The sequence below is a fragment of the Electrophorus electricus genome, chromosome 9 (assembly GCF_013358815.1).
Source record: "Electrophorus electricus isolate fEleEle1 chromosome 9, fEleEle1.pri, whole genome shotgun sequence".
Taxonomy (NCBI): Eukaryota; Metazoa; Chordata; class Actinopteri; order Gymnotiformes; family Gymnotidae; genus Electrophorus; species Electrophorus electricus.
The window spans coordinates 6,358,203-6,379,694 of NC_049543.1; the positions used below are offsets into that span (position 1 = coordinate 6,358,203).

General features: G+C 39.8%; 1 protein-coding gene and 1 long non-coding RNA gene across 3 annotated transcripts; one reads left to right on the top strand and one right to left on the bottom strand.

The window, feature by feature from the left end:
* Nucleotides 1-454: 454 nt before the first annotated feature.
* scarb2a (scavenger receptor class B, member 2a) lies at nt 455-14,696 on the top strand. 2 transcript variants are annotated; one of them, XM_027002857.2, is made up of 13 exons: nt 455-935; nt 3,934-4,094; nt 4,618-4,765; nt 4,965-5,159; nt 5,798-5,889; nt 6,296-6,415; nt 6,945-7,123; nt 8,300-8,418; nt 8,708-8,781; nt 8,918-8,969; nt 9,084-9,236; nt 10,427-10,474; nt 10,904-14,696. In XM_027002857.2, the coding sequence occupies exons 1-13, from the start codon at nt 813-815 to the stop codon at nt 11,030-11,032; spliced, it is 1,593 nt and encodes a 530-aa protein (XP_026858658.2). In that variant the 5' UTR covers nt 455-812; the 3' UTR covers nt 11,033-14,696. The 2 variants fall into 2 exon arrangements, with proteins under 2 accessions (XP_026858658.2, XP_026858659.2); XM_027002858.2 differs by lacking the exon at nt 10,427-10,474.
* Nucleotides 14,697-18,102: 3,406 nt separating this feature from the next.
* On the bottom strand, nt 18,103-21,358 carry LOC113572930. Its single transcript, XR_003410165.2, has 3 exons — nt 19,445-21,358; nt 18,333-18,420; nt 18,103-18,194 (listed from the first exon to the last, which is right to left on the bottom strand). It is a non-coding gene; the product is annotated as an uncharacterized LOC113572930 (long non-coding RNA).
* Between the last annotated feature and the right edge of the window lie 134 nt (nt 21,359-21,492).

Genomic DNA, 21,492 nt, shown 5'->3' on the forward strand with positions numbered 1-21,492 from the left:
ATAACGGTCTGCGTCGTTGTCACTTAAAATACCTATGACCCGCTATGTCACTGTTCACCTAGTAAATTAAACAGATTTGTAACATTTTCGACAAGATCATAATAACAAAAAAAACAACTACTCGTAAAGGTCTCCCTTGCACGTGCTTATAAACACAGCAAATAAATAATTTGAGACTCATCACATCAAAAGTTGGCTTATGCATCCACACGTTTCTTTGTAATAGGAGGTTATCTTCTTAAAACCTAGTATGACCCAGCAGCTCTGTTAGCGTTTCAGCTTTATGCTGACACCATGCTGAGACTGTGGTGGTGCCGTTAAAGCGCATTTAAACTGACATCAGCGTCAGTGGAGGAATAGCTGTATTTTAGCTCACACCCACCGCCCCAACTACTAAAGCTGAAGCTTCTCGCATGACTGGGTTCATTTGAATGTAGTAATGAGGGGGGGGGGGAGTTGAGGTTCCTCCTCCGTTCCTCTGCATTGCTAGCTGATAAGTGAGTCGCCGCACCAGAGAGACACATTTTCTCCCGTTACTCGCTTGCCGTTAGACCAGGAGATTTTTTTAACGAATGGTGTTTTGGCTGCCGGTGTTAGAGCTAAAACAGGCGATCTGAAACTGAAACGCGGAGACACTAGCAGGAGCGCCCGAAGTTAAATTTCCGAGTTGGGAGCACGTAGAATACCGCTAACCTAGCTACCTCATTCAGGAAAGAAAGAGTAAGTCTGAGAAGGACCTTGCTTTACATGCGTATTGTTACTTAGTTCGTTAGCTGGCTGGCTACTTTTTGCTTACATTTTAAATCGCCAACATGACGAGAAGATCTTGTGCCATTTACGCCACCGGAATTGTGTGCGCCCATCTGCTGATTGTGGGTATCGCCCTCCTGGTGGGTCAAGTCTTCCAAACAATGATTCAAGAAAGAATAAAAAAGGTAAGTTTTTTTATTGTTAAGATGATTTCAAGCTGTTAAATTAACTGACGTTGATGTGGCTGGTAACTAATTCATTCAATTTGTAACGTGACAAATGATAGATTTACACACTTTCAGTACGTAATCTTAAAGATTCCGTATGTGCTGCTAAACACCAGAGCATTTTCACTCCGCCGGTAGTCGCAGCTGGCGCAAGTAACGCAAGTAACCGGCATTACTGCACTAGCTGTTAGGCATCCTACGTGGGACAAGCTCCTGTTCTGTGTGGTTAAGTTAGATATATCATTGCCCTACCCAGTCTGAGCTTACAGATATTCGCTTTACAAGTCCGGGGCCATCTACTGATTTAAGTGGAAGCTGCATTTTTGTCATGCTCAAATTTCTGCTTCTTGCACATTTAGAGATAGTCTTATTTCGCAACAATTATCAAAACACACTGACAATTCCTCCAGCTCGTCCGTGTGAGTCTGTACTCAGCTAAGCCTTTATCAGAGTAGGATGGGGCATTAACAGCCCATCACACTGCGCAGGATGTGTATGTGTGTTGTTTTCATCATCTTCGCGCAAGTCAGGTGTGTTCGCATATTGTGGATTTATTCTCAGAACAGCTGATTTGGCCGGTTCTAAATGAGGTGTTGGGCATTTATGATGGGGGGAGGTGTACTAAAGGAAAGATGGGGGAGGGGGGTCTTTTAAGAGGGGAAAAAAAAACAAGAACTCTGCTTGAGAAATACTTCGAATTGTGCAACTCCAGGTGGAATTTCCGCTACCCCCTGAATCCTGACATGTGGGCAGGGGAGGACACCAAAAGTCTTAATTTGAACCGTTTTAGGAAAATTCAGATCAATACTGGGTAGTAACTTATATATGCATGTTAATACCCACCAAATGTCTCTCAAGAACAGAGAAAGTAAATTACAAACTCTACCAGAGCTGTGCTTGGAATGCAATCATCAGGACAATTAGATGACCGGAGTAACTTTTTCTAGCCCTCGGGAGATGCAAGCCTGTTGAATAGGGTGTGGAGGTGTGGATTAGTTTTAGTTTATGTAGGATATCTGATGTAGGTATTCTTTGACAGTGAGGTTAGGGTGTGTGTTCACGCAACCAAAACCAGTTTTCGTATCTGGTTTAGGTTGAGTCTATAACATTCATTCCATACACTGATGATGTCCATCGGATACATTAGACAAAAGGGGATGGAACCAGAATATGTTCTGGAATTTATGACTGCAGAACAAGTTGTTTTTTGTTTTGTTTTTTCTTTTCTCTGAGGGGTCTTGTAGGACATAGGCATTTGGTTTAGGCTTATCATTGCTTAGTCTTTCAGTTTTCCAGCAGTCTTGAAAGTGCCACAGTTTTTAGCTTTGTGAAAAATAAATAATCTTGCTTGAGAACCTTTGAACAATTAATTTTATAGTGGTGCTGTATAAACATGTTAAAGGCAATGTACACTTAGCTGTGACACAGTGACATACTAAGGTGTGGCTTGGCAGATTTAATAATTTTGATATATGACATATGAAGAAATTGTTGGGTCCTAAACCTGCAATCTTAAGAGAAGCCTTAATAGATGTCCAGAAAGATTAGCAAAGCACCTTAGTAAATCTTACTCAAAGTAGCTCTTTGTAAAGTCGGAGTCGGAGCATGCTACCACACATGCATGAGCAAGTTGAAAGGCTGAAGATTTTCTCAAGTACATTACATTTTCACCAGGCCACAGAGAAAGCAAGCAGTAAGCCCTTCCGAAATGGGGCTTGTTAAAGCATGCGTGTGCAACCCTCTCTACAGCATTACTGGACCCTCCTTGAATGAAGCACCTTAGCAGTTCAGTTCTGTGGATGTAATGTGATACTATAAAAACATGGTAAAATGATGAACTGTAGGATTTTTTTTTTAATGGCAAGTGCTATTGACTTTTCCTTTCCACTCCCCTCCATGGTGTCAGCCTTTCTGAAGTGCCTATTCTGTACTGTAAATAGTTAAACAAAAATGGTGCGGATGGTGTTATGAACCAATAATAAGCATATTTCTTTTCTCTTTGGGACTCCCTTAACTATGGATTATAGACATTCAATAGATCTCTTTTTTTTGTACTTTTTTTATTATTATTTTTTTTTTAAAGACCTTGAAATGATGTGGGCTCTCCTATGATTATGGCAGTCAAGGTTATTTTGAAGGAGGAGTTCTCCATTCAAGGTTTTTGAAATCAGATAGCATTATCTACCTCTCAAGGCAACTGTGTGTAATAGTGTGTTATTGTTTTTGATGTCACAAGTTGTTCTTGAACCTTATGAAAGCTGTAAATTGCTAGTAAGTCTGCAACTCGGTTTAGCATTTTGTGGCTTTAGAAGTTTAAGTAACAGTGATATAATTTTTCCATTTTTGACATGTTCTGAAGAAACTCCTTTCTCCACAGAACAATTTTTTTGTTTTGTTTTTACTCCTTACAGATGAAAGGAGAACCATAATTGCTTAGTTTACTTTTGTCTTATTTCCTGTTCTTGATTTTAGATGACAGGACAGGGAGAGGTTGCTTAAGACCCACACCAGGGCATACATCATGACTCTCTCCTATGACAGACTGCTGACTAAACGTTGTCTTTTCCTTGCGTTGCTGACCTTTGGTCACCTGCTTTGTCTCTAACTCTTGATTTCCCTTACACAGCACTATTTTTTATTCATGTGTTGGATTTCTCATCCTTTGTCCTGAAAAGTTAAGAGTTCATCATTTGCATTTTTCTTGAAAAAGAGGGCATTTCATTATCAACCTGTTCATTGGCAGTTTATTTTTGGTCCAAGCTTGTTCATTCAGGTTTTACAGAAAAGATGTGGCTGACTGCTTGGAAGTCATGTGTCTTTGGGTTCTGCATTGCACAAAGGTTACTTGACATCCATGAACAAATGTTAATTAAGAGCAGAATAAATAAAACTGACACTATTCCTAAGCATTATGAATGGTCAGTTACTTAATTGGCATTGTTTCTTTGCCTTGCAGGAGATCACCTTGGCCGAGAACAGTCGAGTGTTGGATGGCTGGATAAATCCTCCGCCCCCAGTTTACATGCAGTATTTCTTCTTCAACATCACCAACCCTGAAGAATTCTTCACTGGCAGAGCGAAACCCCATGTCACCGAAATGGGCCCTTATACATACAGGTAAGGTAGTTGCAGTATTTCTTTGATTTTTCAGGTGCAAAGCTTGAGCTGGAAGTTAGAAGTGTGTTTTTTCTCTGTTGCTCTTGTTTGTTTTGTTTTGTTTTTATCCGTCAGCTCATTCTTATCCTTCTCCACCACACATTTCAGTAAAGTGGACAGGGTGGTTATGTCTCTTTAATGGCACATTGAATGATTAGTTTTAGGCAAGGCACCTGTTGGCCTCTGGGGCACAGCAGGTCAACCGGAAGTTGAGTCAGATACAAAAGGAAGTCCAGGGTGAAGAGCTTAAAAGCAGAGAGGAAATGTTTACTCAGACATGTCAAATATCAACATGGCACATTTTAATGTTTCCAGCAGCAAATTAGGTTGATGCAGTGTGCTGAGAGATAACAAGCCATTCTTTATTATCTTGTTGCTGGCAATTTAGCTGTTGTTTATGGGCAGTTTATTAAATTAACGTTTCATGAATTCCTGAGTTTAAGTGGTCATTAACAAAGAATGTAATATCTCATTGTGCTGTCAGGGAGTACAGGCCACGGGAGAATGTGACATACCTGGAGAATGGCACGAAGGTCTTTGCCACGAATCCCAAGAGTTTTGTATTTCTTCCGGAAATGTCAGTGGGAGACCCGGAGGTGGACCTTGTGACCACCATCAACATCCCAGTTGTGGTACGTTTGTCTTTGGTTTGGCTTGGGACTCGAAATAACACTTCATCACTTGGTTGAAGACCACATTATATGTTATTTTGCCAAATTCTGAGCTTTTAAAGGTCTTGATATAAGTGGTTGTCGGATGGAAACGGTGCCTGTACCTCTTTGGAGGTCAGTGGTTGTGTAGATTTTTAAAGCTTCCCTTGCGTCTCTTCAGGCTGTGATGAACGAGGTGCACTCCTATTCTTTCTTCATCCGCTCACTTATCTCCATGTGGATTAAATCGATGGGTGTTGACCTGTTCATGACGCGTACCGTGCACGAGATCCTATGGGGTTTCAAGGATCCGTTGATGAGTAAACTCCATAACATGAAACCTGATGTGGACGAGATTTTTGGCCTCATGTACAAGGTAAGAATCTCAGTGGCTCTTGATGTACTGTAGAAATAAACCTGCTCTAAACTCTAGAGGTCTAAAGGAAAATGATAAGAGATGAGAATCCCTTTGTATGTGTTTTTGTGTAATGATTATATAATGAGTGTCTATGTAAGTTAGTCCTGTTGTCATTTGATGACAAATGTAATATCTATGAACTTATCTATTATATCAGAAAATCGTGCTTTTCAGCGAGTCCTAAACTTGTGCACTTCACACACTTCAAAATGAATTTATTCAGGGTCAGGGTGGTCTATGCTAGGACCATCATCATGTGATCCTCAAAACCTGCCAGATATAGTCTAGTCTGTAACATGGGGACCTGATTTATAGTAATGGGGTTTGGATTTACTAGACTCTTTTTATGGATTAGTTGCGGAATATGAATAGGGACGGAATGTAACGCTAGTCAACATTTTCCTTTTCAATGTTGCATGGGGAGAGGCCAGGCCCAGAGCAGATGACTTTGCACTAATAACACCATATGGCTTTACCAATGGCTATTGCTGTGGTGACCACTAAATCAGTTCAGCAATTTGTAAAACATGTTGATTGCCATGTTTAGGAGTCCAGTGTTAAACTGAGGACTGATCAATGACATGTTTTTGTATTAGAAAAATGGGACTCATGAAGGTGAATTTGTATTCCATACTGGAGAGAAGAACTACATGGACTATGGCAAGATCGACACATGGAACGGAATAAGGTACGAGAGTGTTTTGAACTGCATCCTCCTGGCCTAGTGAACTTTGTGAGATTTTATTTTTTTTGTACCAACCGAACTGACCTGGTCCCAACTTTTGCTTAATGGAAATTTGATGCTTGCATTGGGTACACGCCAAGCAAAGTGTAAAGTCCAAGGATAGTCTCTTGGCCATGTAAGCGGGACATGTTGGTGGCAATTATTTCTAGTGCTGGCAGTTCTAAGCCCCAGTCTCCCAGTTTAGGGATGTATCTGAACAGTTTTCTTTACCCTCTGAAACTATTTCCTTGCTTTTAACCTGTTGATGTAAAAAAGCACAAATAAATGTGTAGTATAAGAAGATTCTCAGTCCTGCTGGTATGAAATGCAGATTATAAACCCATGGCTACATGGTGGTGCTCTCTTGCAGAAATATGGACTGGTGGTCATCAGAGCAGAGTAACATGATCAATGGCACAGACGGTAGCGTCTTCCACACCTTCCTGACCAGGAACGAGCTTCTCTACATCTTCGCTGCAGATCTGTGCCGGTACAACACCCGCACCCGCACCCACACCCACACACATGCTTGTGCACACTCCACAGGTTGGTGCTTAACACTTAAAATCCTGGGATTCTAGTAAAACAAACAAAAAACTATTTTAAAAACGCACACTGTTACGATCATAAGGTCAAGAAGTGCTGTTGTAGCTGGTAGATCCTTTATCAGAGAAGCACTAATTTTTGCTAAGGTAATGTCCGACGTGCTGGAAAACAAGAGGAAAAGAGGCACTGCCTAATACTTTATACATTCAAAAAGACTGCTGTGAACCTTTGTGCTTCATCATACTGATCTCTTAAACATGACCAAGCTAAAATATGCTCTAATATAATAAAAGTCAGGGATCGGTAGACATGTGAGGTCATGTTTTATCGATGCAGCTCAAAATTGCAAAACAAAACATGATGTCCATGTCAGCCGTTCTAGTGATAATTAGACCGACATGCATTCAGGGAACTGGATGCCTGTGATTTGATCAGTCGCTGTGCACACGTGAGCTCGTTTTTTTCCTGCATAGATCTATCCATCTTTCATATGTGAAAGACATTGAAGTAAAGGGGATCCCCGCCTACCGCTTTGCCCCCCCTGCCGATGTCCTGGCTGCCCCAGATGACAACCCCAGCAATGCCGGCTTCTGCGTGCCCGTTGGAGACTGCCTGGGTAAAGGGGTACTCAAAGTCAGCGTGTGCCGTCAAGGTGAGGGCCAACAGCATGTGTCTCGCACAACTTGGTGCATTTGGCACTCCCACACACATTCTACAAGTTCTCACAACTGGATACCAAAATACACTGTCATTATTTTTCTGCCGTTAATTTGGCCTGTAACATGCTGTGATGTTCCACTCTGTTTGCGCTCTTATACAGCTGTTAAATCAAAAAAGCACGTGCCAGATTTATTCTTGCCTTCTGCAGCAAGGAAGGCTTGCCAAAACTAAAACGCGATAAATCAGAAATCTACAGACGTGACTCAGACCGAGCTTTGCCCTGTGCTGAGTGTATGACTTAACAAATCTGTTCTTTCTTCTTAATCAGCAAGTGTCGCTTCTAAAATGAAGTTCATCTCGGATCTGTCTGTCTTTATTTGTTCTCTCTTGACCTGCGACAGAAATCAGAGTTCAGTCACACAAATGCTTAATCAGTAACTCCAGCTGAGGGCCAACCAGTGTCTGCTCGACTCTTACATCTCTTTATTGCTTCCTCTGTAAATTGCATTGCTGATAGCAGCATTTGCTAATGGCCTCCACTTTTTATCACACGAGTGCTCATTAGGCAACTCGGGGCAGGGGGATTGAAAAATTCCAAGCCTTGGTTGCTTTTACATAAGGCTTCAAAAAAAGTGTCCTTTGGCAAAGTACAAGCAAGATGGTGTATAACTTGTAAAACTGGTTTCTGCTGCTGGGCTTGACCAGTTTGGAGTAGCTTTAGGGCCTGGTCCAAATGTCACCCACAGCAAACAAAGGGTGGAAATTTGTGCTTATTCTGTGGAGGTTTTCTAGGTCATTGTCCTGTTGAACCCAATCACCAATGACACCAATGATATGTTCAGAAAGTTCTTTTCTCTTGTGAATGATGCATGAAAACTGGCTTCCATATAAGGAATGTCTAAACATGTTAGCTGATTTTGTTTTTTTTCTAAAATTTTTATTATGGCTGATATTAAAATGTGTTTAGGCCAAAGTGTTCCTTTATGATTTTAGGTGACATAAGGGCTCTATCCAGCCCTTTGGTTGAGGTTTAATTTGTTTTTCCTACTTCCAAATGTTCCATTTCTCCCACAGTTTTAATGGTGACAACTGCCGAACAAATCTGCACTCCTTCCCCACAGTGTAGCTGCTGTGTGTTCTTACTGGCTTCTCTCTGATTTCTCCACAGGGGCACCTATAGTGGTGTCATTCCCCCATTTCTATCAAGCCGAAAGCAAGTACATTAATGCCATCGACGGATTGAACCCAAACAAAGAGGAGCATGAAACATATTTGGACCTCAACCCGGTGAGCCTGGCTAGGACTCAATAGTGTTTTGTTTCTATTAACCAGTCAGCAGTTTAGACAGCTAGCACAGCCTGCAAGATTCAAACTTACGGTGATGTTTGTGGTATATGGTGATGACTTCTGAGAGTGTTGGCTCATTACCATATACTGTATGTAGTCTGAAAAACATTAGTGATGTGAAACTTGGATATTTTTCTTGTAGTTAATGTTTATGGAATATTTCACATTAATACATACATAGAGACTCCTTTTGCTTATTTTCATTTTATTATAATAATTTTCCCTACAGACTACTGGGGTCCCCATCCGTGCCTGTAAAAGAGCCCAACTCAATATTATACTGAAGAGAGTCTTAGGATTCCCGTAAGTGGTGGTTTCCTAGTTCCCAAAGAAAATGCTGTAATGCAAACACCACCACCACCAATGCAGTTGTCATACCATAGCTGTCGGAGCTTGCCAACTAAACACAACACTTTTGTCTTTTCCTGTCCTGTTTTAGCCAAACAAAATTCCTGAATGAAACCATTTTCCCAATTATGTATGTCAACGAGGTAAGAATACTTTACTTTTCTCTTTTACACCTCAACAATACAAAATATTTAAATCTAATCAGGCAGCATCTTGTTTTTATTTTCTTAAATGTTGACATGTGCCTACTTTTCCAGACAGCAACCATCGACGACAATTCAGCTTCCCAAATGAGAAGCCTGCTCTTCATCGTGACGGCAGTGTCCAATTTCCCCGTGATCATTGTGGGCATGGGTGCCATCTTACTGCTGGTCCTATTCATCCTGGTGTGCAAGAACCGCCAGAGAAAGGTACGTCACCCTGTGCTTGCCTCATGCCACAGCAGCTCTTTAACTTACTAATATACCAGTGGAGCCAAAAGAACAAGGGCCTTTTCTATTCAGAACGTAGAAATCTAACAGGCAAGTGGGCAAGGTGCCAGCTCTCAGAATTCAGTAAATCACTGATTGTTTGAATTGCTTACTGCCTTTTTTAATGTTGCACAAAAGTTAATTTATGAAAGTGTTAGACCCAAGTCAAGACACCACACGCACACAAACACACACAAAACACATTCCATTCTGTTGTAGTTAATATATGAACAAGTGAACATTAAAGTAAACATTTATATACAAATGAATAAAAGCTAGCTGTCTCTTCACTAAGGGCTCCTAGGCCTTCACGGTGTTTTAGTTCAGCTTGGCAGGGCCTAAAGAAGGCTGGTATAGGTTGCAGACAAGGAAATACTCAGTGACAAGATCAGCATTGGTATCACTGACTACAGCTTGATTTGATTGTTGGTTTTCAGCTAACCTACCCTGCTAGTGAGTTATTGCATAAAAGTAATTTGGCTAAAAATAGAATTTTCTATTTTGAGGAAGTCCCCTATTACATCACTTGAAAATGACTTCAAGGTGGTTCCCAAAAACCACTCTGGCAATTCAAACCCATTGTAAAACAAGATCAGTAAAATCACTGGGGCATCGGAAGCATGTTTAAATGTTTTTCCATTCTTCACAAACCTTCCTCAGCACACAGCAGGGCAGCATGTGGTTAGAAGGGTGTAGCTAGCGTCATAGCTGGTTGTAGCTAGCATTGTAGCTAAGTCTGGCTAGCATTGTAGCAGCTTCTTGATGATTTCTTTGTAATCACCTGCATGAAGATTGAGTGCATGAGGCTAACATTTATTGCACGTGCTATCTGTTTATATCTGTATACCCCACATTTCTTTGACCACTGCCAAAGCTTCACTGCACCAGCATGTCATGGTAAACTCTAGTGTAAGGCAAGCAGAAATAGGACTGGGATGGAATTTTGAGACATGGAGGATAAGCAGTAGAATCAGAACGCTTTGGACTTCTGTTCAAAGGGTATCGCCGCACTCTTTATGTGCTGCATAGTATCAGTATTACTGTGTGAAAGTCAGACATGTATTTTGCACAATGCTCCTATGTTCTCATTTTCAGTAACATTTTCCCCTCCCTTTTTTGTTCCTGTTCAGAATGAAGTAAAACGTATTGATTTTACAGAAGCTTTTCATTCTTTTACTGTAAGTCAATATTTACCAGTTTTTCCTTTCATTTGCTCACTATTTGCCTGCCATTATTCATAATTTACTGCTAATTATAAGTGACGCAACTTTCATTTTAGCCAGTCACAGTTTTTGCAATGCCCTCCCATCATATTGATACCCTTTGCTTTATATTTTTAACAATAACAAGCGTTTATTTATTATGCAAATCATGTTTATTACTGTTTTTGCATGTTTAATTTGTGACAAAATTAAATTAGAGTTTTGTTTTATTTCAGTCTTTTACAATAGGATTTTAGGTTAGCTGAAACTTGCTAAAGAAGTTTGGATTAGTTTAGAGAGGTCGGGGAAACTGCTCCCGCAGTGGAGAATTGGCTCTCCTCAACTCCTCTGCACTGGAGCTTTTTCACGGCATGCCCTAAACTCTGCTCTCCCCTGCCCCCTCAGACGAAAGATGACACGGCCTACACTCCGGTCAGCAACAAATCGGAGGATTCACCCGAAACACACACCAGCCAGCCGATGAAGAATGGCTCGTACATCGCCATGTCGCCGGTCGAGGCACAGAAGTGTTGATGAAGACCCCTGAATTAAATACCCCCACCCTCACAAAACACATACAGGAGAGAACCATCTCCTTGAATGATTTTCCTTTCCTCTCTTCACCTTTTCATCCTGTCTTTCCACTGTGCAACACATTTGGGGGGACAGTACATTAAAGGACACTGCCGCTAGTTGTGGCTACGCCCCCTTGCGATGGTCGCTGGGCGGACTCTCACTCTTTAATTGACACCATTCATTCTCTGAGCATGGCCCTCTGGCGTTGCCATACTTTTTGAAAAGAGAAAAAAAAAAAAACATTATTACTCAAAACACTCAGTAGATTCAGGAAACCCAGAGGAAGTTGCTGGGTTTGTTATCATCTAGACACAAAGCAAACTGATACCTTCTCAACTTTGGAGAAGGTGACATCCACCTGCATGTCCACTGATCTACAGTTTCCTGTAACCCTGTTACCATGGAGATGAGAACAAAGCGAGGCTGCTTTTCCATGGCTAGCAGGGCCCACCTTCATCACTAGTGTTTAAGTTAGCACTAGTGTTCTACATTTGGAGAAGTTTATTGCCACACTACTGTACTGAAGTCTGCATGATCAGACTTTGACTAACAAACCTTAATTTGCCATATCCCTTGACATTATTAAGCATGAGGCAAATAGCTGTTTTCCTCTTCTAAGCATATTGAAAAGCTAAACAGATGCCTCACTTGCAAAAGAACATGCTTGGTCCAGTCATGGTCATATGTGTGTTTGTCTGAGCTTAGTATGGGTGTGTAGAAGTGCAGGCATGTTTGGGCTTGCACACGTGCTGGCCACACTGCTGTGAATCGCTCTGGGGTGTATCTGCACCCTTTTAAGCTTGATGCAGTGGGACTGCGTGTGGACGTTGGAGATTTCAAGGTCCTCGCCGCTCTCCCTGTTCTAATGCATCCTTTAAATACACGCTGGCTGGATGGTATCAAGTTCCTTGGTAGGTGCCAGAATCGTGAAGTAAAAACCGCTCCTTCAGCCTTTAAGTGCTTCAGAGGGTCTCCTCACTGGGCTAAACAAACAAACAAAAAAATCACTAGCTTTTATTGTCTTCTAAAAGGAGAAAATCAGACTTGCAGATTATGCACCGGTGAGACTTGAACCAACTCTCTGCCTTACACTTAATTTTGCTGCATGGCAATGGTGGCTATGAGAAAGGGCTCTGCTAGTGCTGTAGTAAAATCATCAGGCCGTCGCTGACCAAATCCAGTCTGGAGTCAGTCTGTAAATTCAGTCTGCAAATTCTGGGCCAAGCCCTTGTCTCATGTACATGGCGGCCTAAGGGCATCCACCCTGCATTTTTGGAGAAAGCACAACAAAAAACTGAACTCTGGGGGTTTTATTACGCAGTGTCTTATTGGCAGCATCTCTGAGAGCTGAGGAGGGAAGAATTCGGCATGCGTAGGGAACGCTGCGTGGGTCTGGCCAGCGCGTTCCACATCAGTTTCCCCTCTGCAAGACAGTGGGCAAATTAGGCCCTTTGACAAACCTCACACTTTCAGTCACTGTTGTCCTTCAGTAAAGTGTTCTGTTGTTTCTGTCCATGATGTTCAAAGCCTTCAACTGTTGCGCACCGAAAAAGTTAAATAAGGCCATAGACACAAAGTCAACTTGGAAAAACCAAGAAAAAAACAAATATCTGCACTTTTCAAAAAAAAAAAAAGTATTTTTTTTGTTGTTTGTAAGTCAGTGCAATGGTCCTCAGCTGTGTTTGAATTCTGCCCAAATGGATCTTTTTTTTTTTTTGGTTATTCTTTATCGTTGGTTTTCTTTTTTCAATTACTCACTTGTGTGAAACCTACCTTGTTTCTCCTTATTTTACACATAATTGCTGTTAATTAATGCCATAAGCCTATGGAGCTTTATTTTAGGAAAACATGACCATGCAAACGTCTGCAATTTGTCTAGTTTCTGTGAAGTTGTTTTTTAGGACCATACTATGCCAAACTCTTGATGCCATATGTCTAGTTAACGTTGAACATGATCCACAAACACATTTGTAAGTGTTACATTCTACTCATCTTGCTGTTACATGTTGCTGTCAGGACCTCCATGGTTATCCTTCAGTATCGTGTCAAAGCTTTTTTGACCCCTATGCTCCCCCCCTTTTTTTAACTTAAATAAGTGAAAAATTGTAACTACTTGTAGTAGTTTGCATATAGTGTAATAATGCGGTAGCAAGTAAACAAACAGGCGTGAGGGCAGGGAAGCTGAGCACCAAGACAAATTGCCTTTGGTACTTCGTAGTCAGTAACAGTCAGTAGTGTGTGTCTGTTTGGTAGTCAACAGGTGCAGTAGTATACTGATTTACAACAATGGCCCTGTTCTTTAAACACTGGAGAAGGCTGTTGTAAATTCTGCTGGTCCACTTGGTTCTAAAGTGGGACATACCACCTATACTCACTTGAACCTACAACCTGAGCCATTTCCCTGTAGTGACTTTTGAGCCCAGTCCACCTGTATGCTCAACCAAAGATAACCTTATAGACCGACTCACCCAGTTTGTTTGCTTTCACAGATACGGCTGTAGTACCATCGATTTCCCCATAGCATAGCAGAGTCACACAGGAGCAGCCAAACGGGGCAAAAGGCAAAAAAGTGGTTTAAACATTTCATGAGTATTTTGCCAGAGAATCCAATGTGAAGTTTCTAAAGCATTTCTAGCAACAAATAACTCTTAGTGTAAAGCCTTTGTTTCTGCAATGTGCTAAAACACTCAGTATTGTGTATTGACACAGCAATACATTGTGTAAAATGGAAATTTTATAGAAAAATAAAAAGGTTTTGTATTCAGACAAATATTTATGTATCCATATGTTCAATGGTATGTACATTATCTGAACTTTATATGGTGTTAGTTATTTTGGTTCTGTTCATTTCCATATTTTATAAATATTTTCTAATATTTCATCTGGAGTTATACATTTTTCTCTGCCTATTTTCCCTTTTCCTCCCCGCAGATTTATACTGTGGTTCTGAGTGCGTTGTCACACATTTGCGACTTTAAGCGACGTGTATATGGCTTGTTAGTAGAGTGGCAGTGACTGAGAGCCTTGCGACTGATTTGTGAGGTGTACATGTGTTGTGTGTGATGACCTCCTGTGATGCAAGATTCTCAAGAAGCCACCGCACTGTTTTGTCCAACGTGACATGCTGTAGGAAGGCTGAGTATCTTTGAGTTTTGTTTTGGAAGATTGCTGTAACAGCACACTGGGTACAAGGGAGGTTTCTACTGCAATCAAAACTTTTTTTTTTTCCTTAGATGAATGATGCCCTCCTTCGGGGATGAGCTTCTGGTGCCATATCATCCTTGTTTAATGAATTTGCTTTAGTAATTTTGTTGAAGCAGTGTGGCAGTGATTTTCAGTTGCATCCCACTCATGTTTCGCTTGACCTCCCCCACATTTTTGAGGATGGCCTAAAGAGCAGTTCCATCATTTCATGTGTACCTCAGAGATGTGTTGTGTGCTGCTAAAAATGACAATCCTCATGTCATGTTGGGTGCAAAATAATTTCAAAGTTAATATCCAGTTTTAGTTTTGATAATTTACACTGCACAAATGTTTCTATAATGCTTTTTGTAAACATTTTTAGTGTGATTTGCAAAAAAAAAAAAAGAAAAGAAATAAACAAGTTGAAAGCACTGTAAAATGTGGTGTCTTGAAGTGTTTGTTATAGTAATGCTTTCATTTTCTATACTGATTTGTTTTGCCTCTGATATCCATTAATGGTCTGATCCCTTTTAGTTGAGAACCAGAATATTTGAGTGTAGGTAAGAGCAAGCTCAGTTGCCTATAATTTACAAGTGTCGTAATAATATAAATTATGAGAACCCTTAATATCAGGGAACAGAATTCCATGAAGAGGAAGATCAAAATCTCTGGTGGAATGGCTATCACCTTCTTTTTGGCAAAGAGTTCAGGTTTCTTCTAGCATAACCAGATGGAGTTCCTTGATGTGGGTCATAGGGCTCCTGACATGCCGGGACGAGTAATCTTTAACGTTGCTCTGAGCTTGTACAGACTTCTTACCACCCACGTTCCACCATTTGAAGATATCAAAAAAAAAAAAAAGCTGCTATGTTTTCCCTAGGAAAACTCACTCCTCAGTAATCACTTGCTTCTGGAAATCTACTGCCCTGAACACTTTAGTTCCAGACCAAATCTAATACAACAAATGTAATAATGCTGGATAGGTTCAGGCTGGATAATTTCATGGCTGGTTGTGTACTCGGTCCTATGAAAGATAGCAGATAGCAGAAGAAACTCATGTAAGTTAATAGGGATTGAAACCAGCAGACTTGTTAATTATGCACCATAACACTGCCTTGCACTAGTCCACCAAACACATGCTACAAGTGATGCTCTAATTCTGTTCATGCACTCCACCCTTCCTTGTATTAACTAAAAGCAGCTCAAAGTCAAAGACAATTTTCTTTTAGTCAGGTCACACATTGGATGTCCTGGTTTAAGGCAAATATGATTTATGGCATTTTTTTTTGATCAAGATAAAAGCAAAGTTATGTATTAGTTGACGCGGGATTCACATGCCTTACACAGTGGTCAACTCCAGTCTAACTGTCAGGCATAATGCGTCATCACTAGTTCAGTGCCACAGCACCACCTGCTGGACCTAAACTCATCCTGTTTGAAATGAGGCCAATTACAGCCAACATCTTACGCTTGTTGTTCTGCATTTTTCATACTGCTGAATAGTTTAAAAGGCAAAATCTCTGGATGACGTAGCACTCTTTGTACTACTGTAAACTGCAGGGCTTTCATACATACATACTATGTATTCTACACTGGAAAACACTTCCAAGCAACAATATGGGAGTACCTCTGGTATATTCACCGGGAGCTTGAGTGTAATTTATTTGAGTAATATCAGGGAAATGGCATTGTGGGTTTGCTACAAGTTTTAAGAAAGGTGTGCTTTGAGGTTGTGCTTTAGATAAAGAATATGATCACCGTTAATGAGTCAAAGACTTTAGGCATACACCTCCCTACACATGAATATGTCTGTGTTTTATGCGCTTCAAGAATAAAAAAAATAATGAATTAAATGCTGCTAAAACTGGAAAAAGGACAATGCCATATCATGACATAGCCTACGTGTGTCCATTTATGAAGATAAAGGTAAACATGTATAACTTTATGACATGACCAGAAGCAGTCAACTATAGCAAAACATCAAACTTGTGCTTAGCTTGTGCTTAATTTAAACATTTCATATTTAACGGTATAAATGTTTTACTAAAACATGTCATAACGAACACGAGTTCATCTGCTGCTTGTTATCAGTCATACAAAACATTCTGGAAGACTTTTATTTTAACTGGAGAGAATTGCGGAAGGACAAGGGACATCAAAGACTGGCCAATGGCATACATCCAGCGCTTTAGGCACGCATGCATTTCCCAATCTAAATATAAATAATATGTTTTGTAGCCATAAACAACATAATATAAATTCGGTGCTTTATTTCTGCTTTATTGTGGTCCGTGTACATCTTAATAATCGGATTAATGCACGGAAATGTAAGAAACAAGACCGTTTCTTTTTTCTTTTTCTTTTTTTCTTCGTTTAATGCACGAATAAGAAGAAAAAGAATTTGGCCCTAATTTTCGTTTTGTCGTTTATTGTCTACAAAATAAGAGTTATTCACTTTGCGCTGTGTGCCGGCATGAAATGGTGTACATTATAAAAATTGTAAGACATTTATGTCTTTATTATAGTTAAACAAAAAGTAGGGGAAGCATCACATTTTATTGCCAGGATGAACACTTGGCAGTCACTTGACTAAGCACAAACTGGATGTCTGCCACATTCGACCGCTACTGTTTATATTATAAAATCATAAACGTTTGACATTAGCGTCATAAATTGGCACATGTACGTATGAAGTCGAAGAATAAGTAGAAACTGCCAGTGGTAAACTCTGTCAAGTTCAGGATCCCAGAGAAGACCATTTTAAACTATGTGCCTCAAAGTCAGAGAAATAAGATTCATATGTACCTGCATATTTAATTTTGACATGTACTTAGGCCACCAATAATGGTTGCCACCAAAGTCTTAGGCCACCACTACATTTGGTGTTTTAGCAAAGGTAATGTCCATAGATAATTATTTCTTAGTCCCTTTTAAAAACCCAATCAGAAAATGCAGGAAGTTTGTGTGTAGTGTTAAAAAACTGACACCGCCCCTTTTACAGTATAAACTGTAAAAAGAAACAGTAATTAAATGAATCTATGGGTACCCTACTGTATCATAATTTTACAAAATAATTTAAAAGTTTTTTTTTTTTTTTTTTTTGTATGATCTGGTGACTGTGGTAGGTAGGCCTACTGCTCCTCTTTAAAGGATAGAGCAACTGTGTCTTACAGATGCTACAGGATGTCAAATAAGTAAATGGGGAGTCTTGATAACTGTATTCTCAGTTCTGCTTAGGTGGCCTGATAAGTTGTACTTTCTTTTAAACACAGAAAAAAAAATCACTGTTACGTTGTTAGCATCCCTGCGTCTAGAAAGACTTCCTCTAGAAATCCAACAACACTAATAAAAAATGAACTCTAGAGCGGTAAGATTAAGGTAGATAGCACTTTGACTGAGGTGGCAAGTTTTTGGTAGATGGCCATTTTACCCAACTATATATGGTATAACAAGGATAATGCATTATCTTATAATGATGACAAGGATAATGCCATTTGGTAGTTTCCACTGTCCTCAAAGGGAGCCCACCTGCAGCTCTGTGGACCATTCAGTCGCTTATCCTTGCAAGATCTTGCATTCCCTTGCATACTACCACAGGAGAAGAGAATCCCTGAAGTTCCCTGAAGATCTTCAATATAATTTCCAAGTTGCCAGCATAATGAGAACATAGCTAACACGTTTCGCCACAAGAGACAGTAGTGATTTCTGGTGGTGGAGCAAGAAGTTCACCCATTGTGGAGGTGTTGGATAGTTGAAACCTTGTAGTAACTCAGGGTTGCTCTTTCTGTGGCAGATTGTGGTCCTCTGACCTGCCTCTCTCAAGCATGTTCTTGTCCACCAGTGCTGACCACCAAGTTGGCCTTGTTGAAGAGCTCCGTTTTCAAGAGTGCACTTAACAATTTTCATGTCCGGTGGAAGCCCTCAAAAGAGAAGAGGCCTTAGGAAAGGCAAATTCAATGGAACTGTTTATATTGAAATCTCATAAAGACTTTGGCCTTAGCATCAGTTTAAAGAGTGAGGTGGGAGGTGCAATTCCCAAACCCATCAGATGCAAGACATACTGCATCTAACATACCAGAGTTTTCTGTATCCACTATTCTGAAGATGTTCTCCAGAGTCAAGCAGTGTCTGTAAAGACTTGCCAGCAACATCTGTTCAGTGTGCTGCACACAACAAATGAACAGGAAGATAAATGCATTCTAAACATGGCACAATTCACTTTGTGTTCTTGGGGAATAATGATAGGGAGGAAGTGTTGACTCATTCTCAGACAATGCTTGGTCTTGCAATACTGGAAATGCAATTAAGAGTGTAGGCTGCATTAATACACTGTTTTGAGTTTTTCTCTAAAGATCCCTAGACAGTTTATATTTTTCAACCCCTTGAAAAATGACAGTAAACGCAGACATTTCTTTAATATGGTTGCTTAAGATACATTCTGCTAGTCCAGATGCTTTTTAATCTTGTAGACAGTTTTATGTTCTGAAACTTTATGCTTTTCATTTCAGCGATAAAAATTCTGTCCTAGTCCACTGCATATATATCATTTCAGCATGCAAAAGACTTGACTAGTTAAGAGTCAAACCAGGTGTGTCTCAGCTAAAGAAAATGTTAAGTTGATTAGGGAAGGGAAACCCAGCACTGGAACCGAATAGACTAGATCCTCTTATAAAACTGGCCATGAGAAATCACAGATGGAGGTCCAGAGCAGATAATAAAATGGTAACTAAACTTCTGATTTACATACAAACTTTTCTAGAGTCCCTAGACTTCAAGCCATGTAACCACTAGAGTGTTAGAGGATTTTTGAAGCAGGCGGATCCTATTCAAGCACATGGGGCTGAATCTGTGTGAATAAACTTCACAGTTCAGTTGCCTCTATTAGTTAAGTTTCATAGTTTAGCTTCATAAAAAGCTGATTATAAGCCTGCTTCCACTGAAATTATGATACCAGAGGTTGCCAATATATTATGCTAGTGTATGGAACCAATCATTGTCAAATTATTTATGATCTGTATTATATACCTGAGGAGCATGTATGAAATATGGCATCTTCAGTGAAATGACCTCTCTGTGTACACATCACAATGATAAACAGTTTAAGGATAATAATAATAATAATAATAATAATAATAAAAATAATAATAATAATAATAATATTGCCCACAGCTCTAGGTTATATCTCACCTTGAAGTTATGACAAAACTCATATTCGTCTTGCTTGCACTCATGGGAGTGAATGAAGAGATGCAGGGTGTGTCTGTTCAAAAGGTCCTCAGTCACACTGTGGCTCCAGTAACAGCCTCCACCATGAAGTTTATTGGTTATGCAACCATTCTGAGTCATGGGGTCACTTCCAGTATCTTTGTCATCTTTGTCTCAGCATAGCTCAGTCAGGTACGAAAGAACTGAGAAACAGCTGCTCTCCTCAGATGCAGGTGTTTGGGGAGCAATTACACAACAAATATGTAGTTAGGATTCATGAGAACTGGATTGAAACTCTGACTTCTGGCACAGACAAGGTGACCTTCCCTCCCGTGAATTAGTGTGTTTCCTTATATCAGTACAATTTGTTATTTTCCTCATAAGCTATTTCATGTTACAGTGACCTTGTTCTGTATGAAGGTATCACTTGTTGAAGTGTTTGTATCCCTGGAGAACCTCAGTAAGATGAACCTGGTTGCTTCATTGGGGTTGGGCTCACTGGATGCCTGTTCACCATGGCCACCAGAGCCAGGTCAGTGACTATTAGCACCTTCTGGTCGATCACTGTTGCCAGAGGCAACCAGCTGAAGATCTTCTGCAGAAGCTTCAAAATATGTTAACCATGTATCTGGAAATGGACAAGAAATGGTCTTAAAAACGTATTTAGAGTAAAACAGATTACAGAGAATGAAGATGTAATGTTGAAAGGTTCATTACTGCTTGTTCTGAGTCAATCTCAGCAGCACACACTGCAAAATAACAGGCAACAAGGAGACCTCATCATCACAAAGGCTTCAAAAAATGCCAGCGATCAGTCACAAGTCTTTATGACTGTTATGGTGCTAATTGAGCTTCTTTCAGAACCTGCTCATTTAAAATAATTTGGTTGAATTAATCTATACCTGATGTCTAAAGTAGTTAGTCTGCTTTTTTAACCATCAGATTTCCCAGTTAGTAAGCACTAAATAATATTTTTCTTAACCACATACAGAATTTCAGTCAAGTTACTAGATTTATTGCTATCATAATTGGAAAGTGAACATGTTCACCACCACCTGCACAGAAAAATAATTCTCTCTTTGGTCCTGCAGACTTCCTCTTGCTACCACCAGATGGAGCATTCATCAGTTTATAGAAACAGACTGTATAGTCATCATAATGAAATCTGCTCTGTGGGATCAGGGGAAAATGGTAAACACACTACTATGGCAAGACCTGGGATGTAAGTGAGCATGGGAAATTGAACTAAAGGCCTATCTTATATCTGCCCAACACTTATTTGGTGAAACCATACATTTAGAAGATAACAGAGATAGCAATATTTAAGATGTTGCACTTTTTATACCTAATGGCTATGCAATGCAAAAAAAGAACATTTATTTTTATATTATTGCTCTACCAGTCTAATACCTCAGGTATATTATGTGATCTTCAAGATTTCCTCGATTAAGGTGAACGTCTCCTGGATACACCAATAAGAAGGCAAACAAAATAAGCAGAATGGAGTCCTTGCCTCAGTCCACAACATTTTTGTGAGGCTTTTCCAGGGATTGCAATCCATTCTACATATTTACAAGCAATTAAATAATCAGTGTTTTGAAATCTCATTCATATGGGCCCTTTTCAACCATTCTTACTCAATTATGTCATTTTCTCACACCTAGTTACAAATGATTTAGCCCACATATAATTTAAATAATACATCATACATTATCTTCCCTCTCCAAAAATTGGAGAAGTATCAATTCTAACAAACCAAGAAGATACTCTTCTTAAAAGTTTTACATTTATAACTCAGTTTATGAAATATGTCTGAAAAAGGTCAGAATGACAATTGTGGTGAATTTAAATGAAACTCAAAATGCATTTAATTTAAAGACACATGGTTTTTGAGATAACACCAACTGCTTAAAGCAGTAGTCTTTGGTCCAGAACAAAATACTTGCCTTGTAAAATATTATCAGTAAGTTCTGTAACTGTCCATGTAAGTCACCTAAAATTAAAATGAATTTTAAATGAAGCCTTAACTA

What these genes read in the sequence shown, in the direction of transcription:
- scarb2a (XM_027002857.2), top strand. Translation starts at nt 813, where the DNA reads ATGACGAGAAGATCTTGTGCCATTTACGCCACCGGAATTGTGTGCGCC. An exon ending in TTTTTGGCCTCATGTACAAG is followed by an intron (nt 5,160 to 5,797) that starts GTAAGAATCTCA and finishes TTTTTGTATTAG; the next exon opens with AAAAATGGGACTCATGAAGG. An exon ending in AAGCTTTTCATTCTTTTACT is followed by an intron (nt 10,475 to 10,903) that starts GTAAGTCAATAT and finishes CTGCCCCCTCAG; the next exon opens with ACGAAAGATGACACGGCCTA.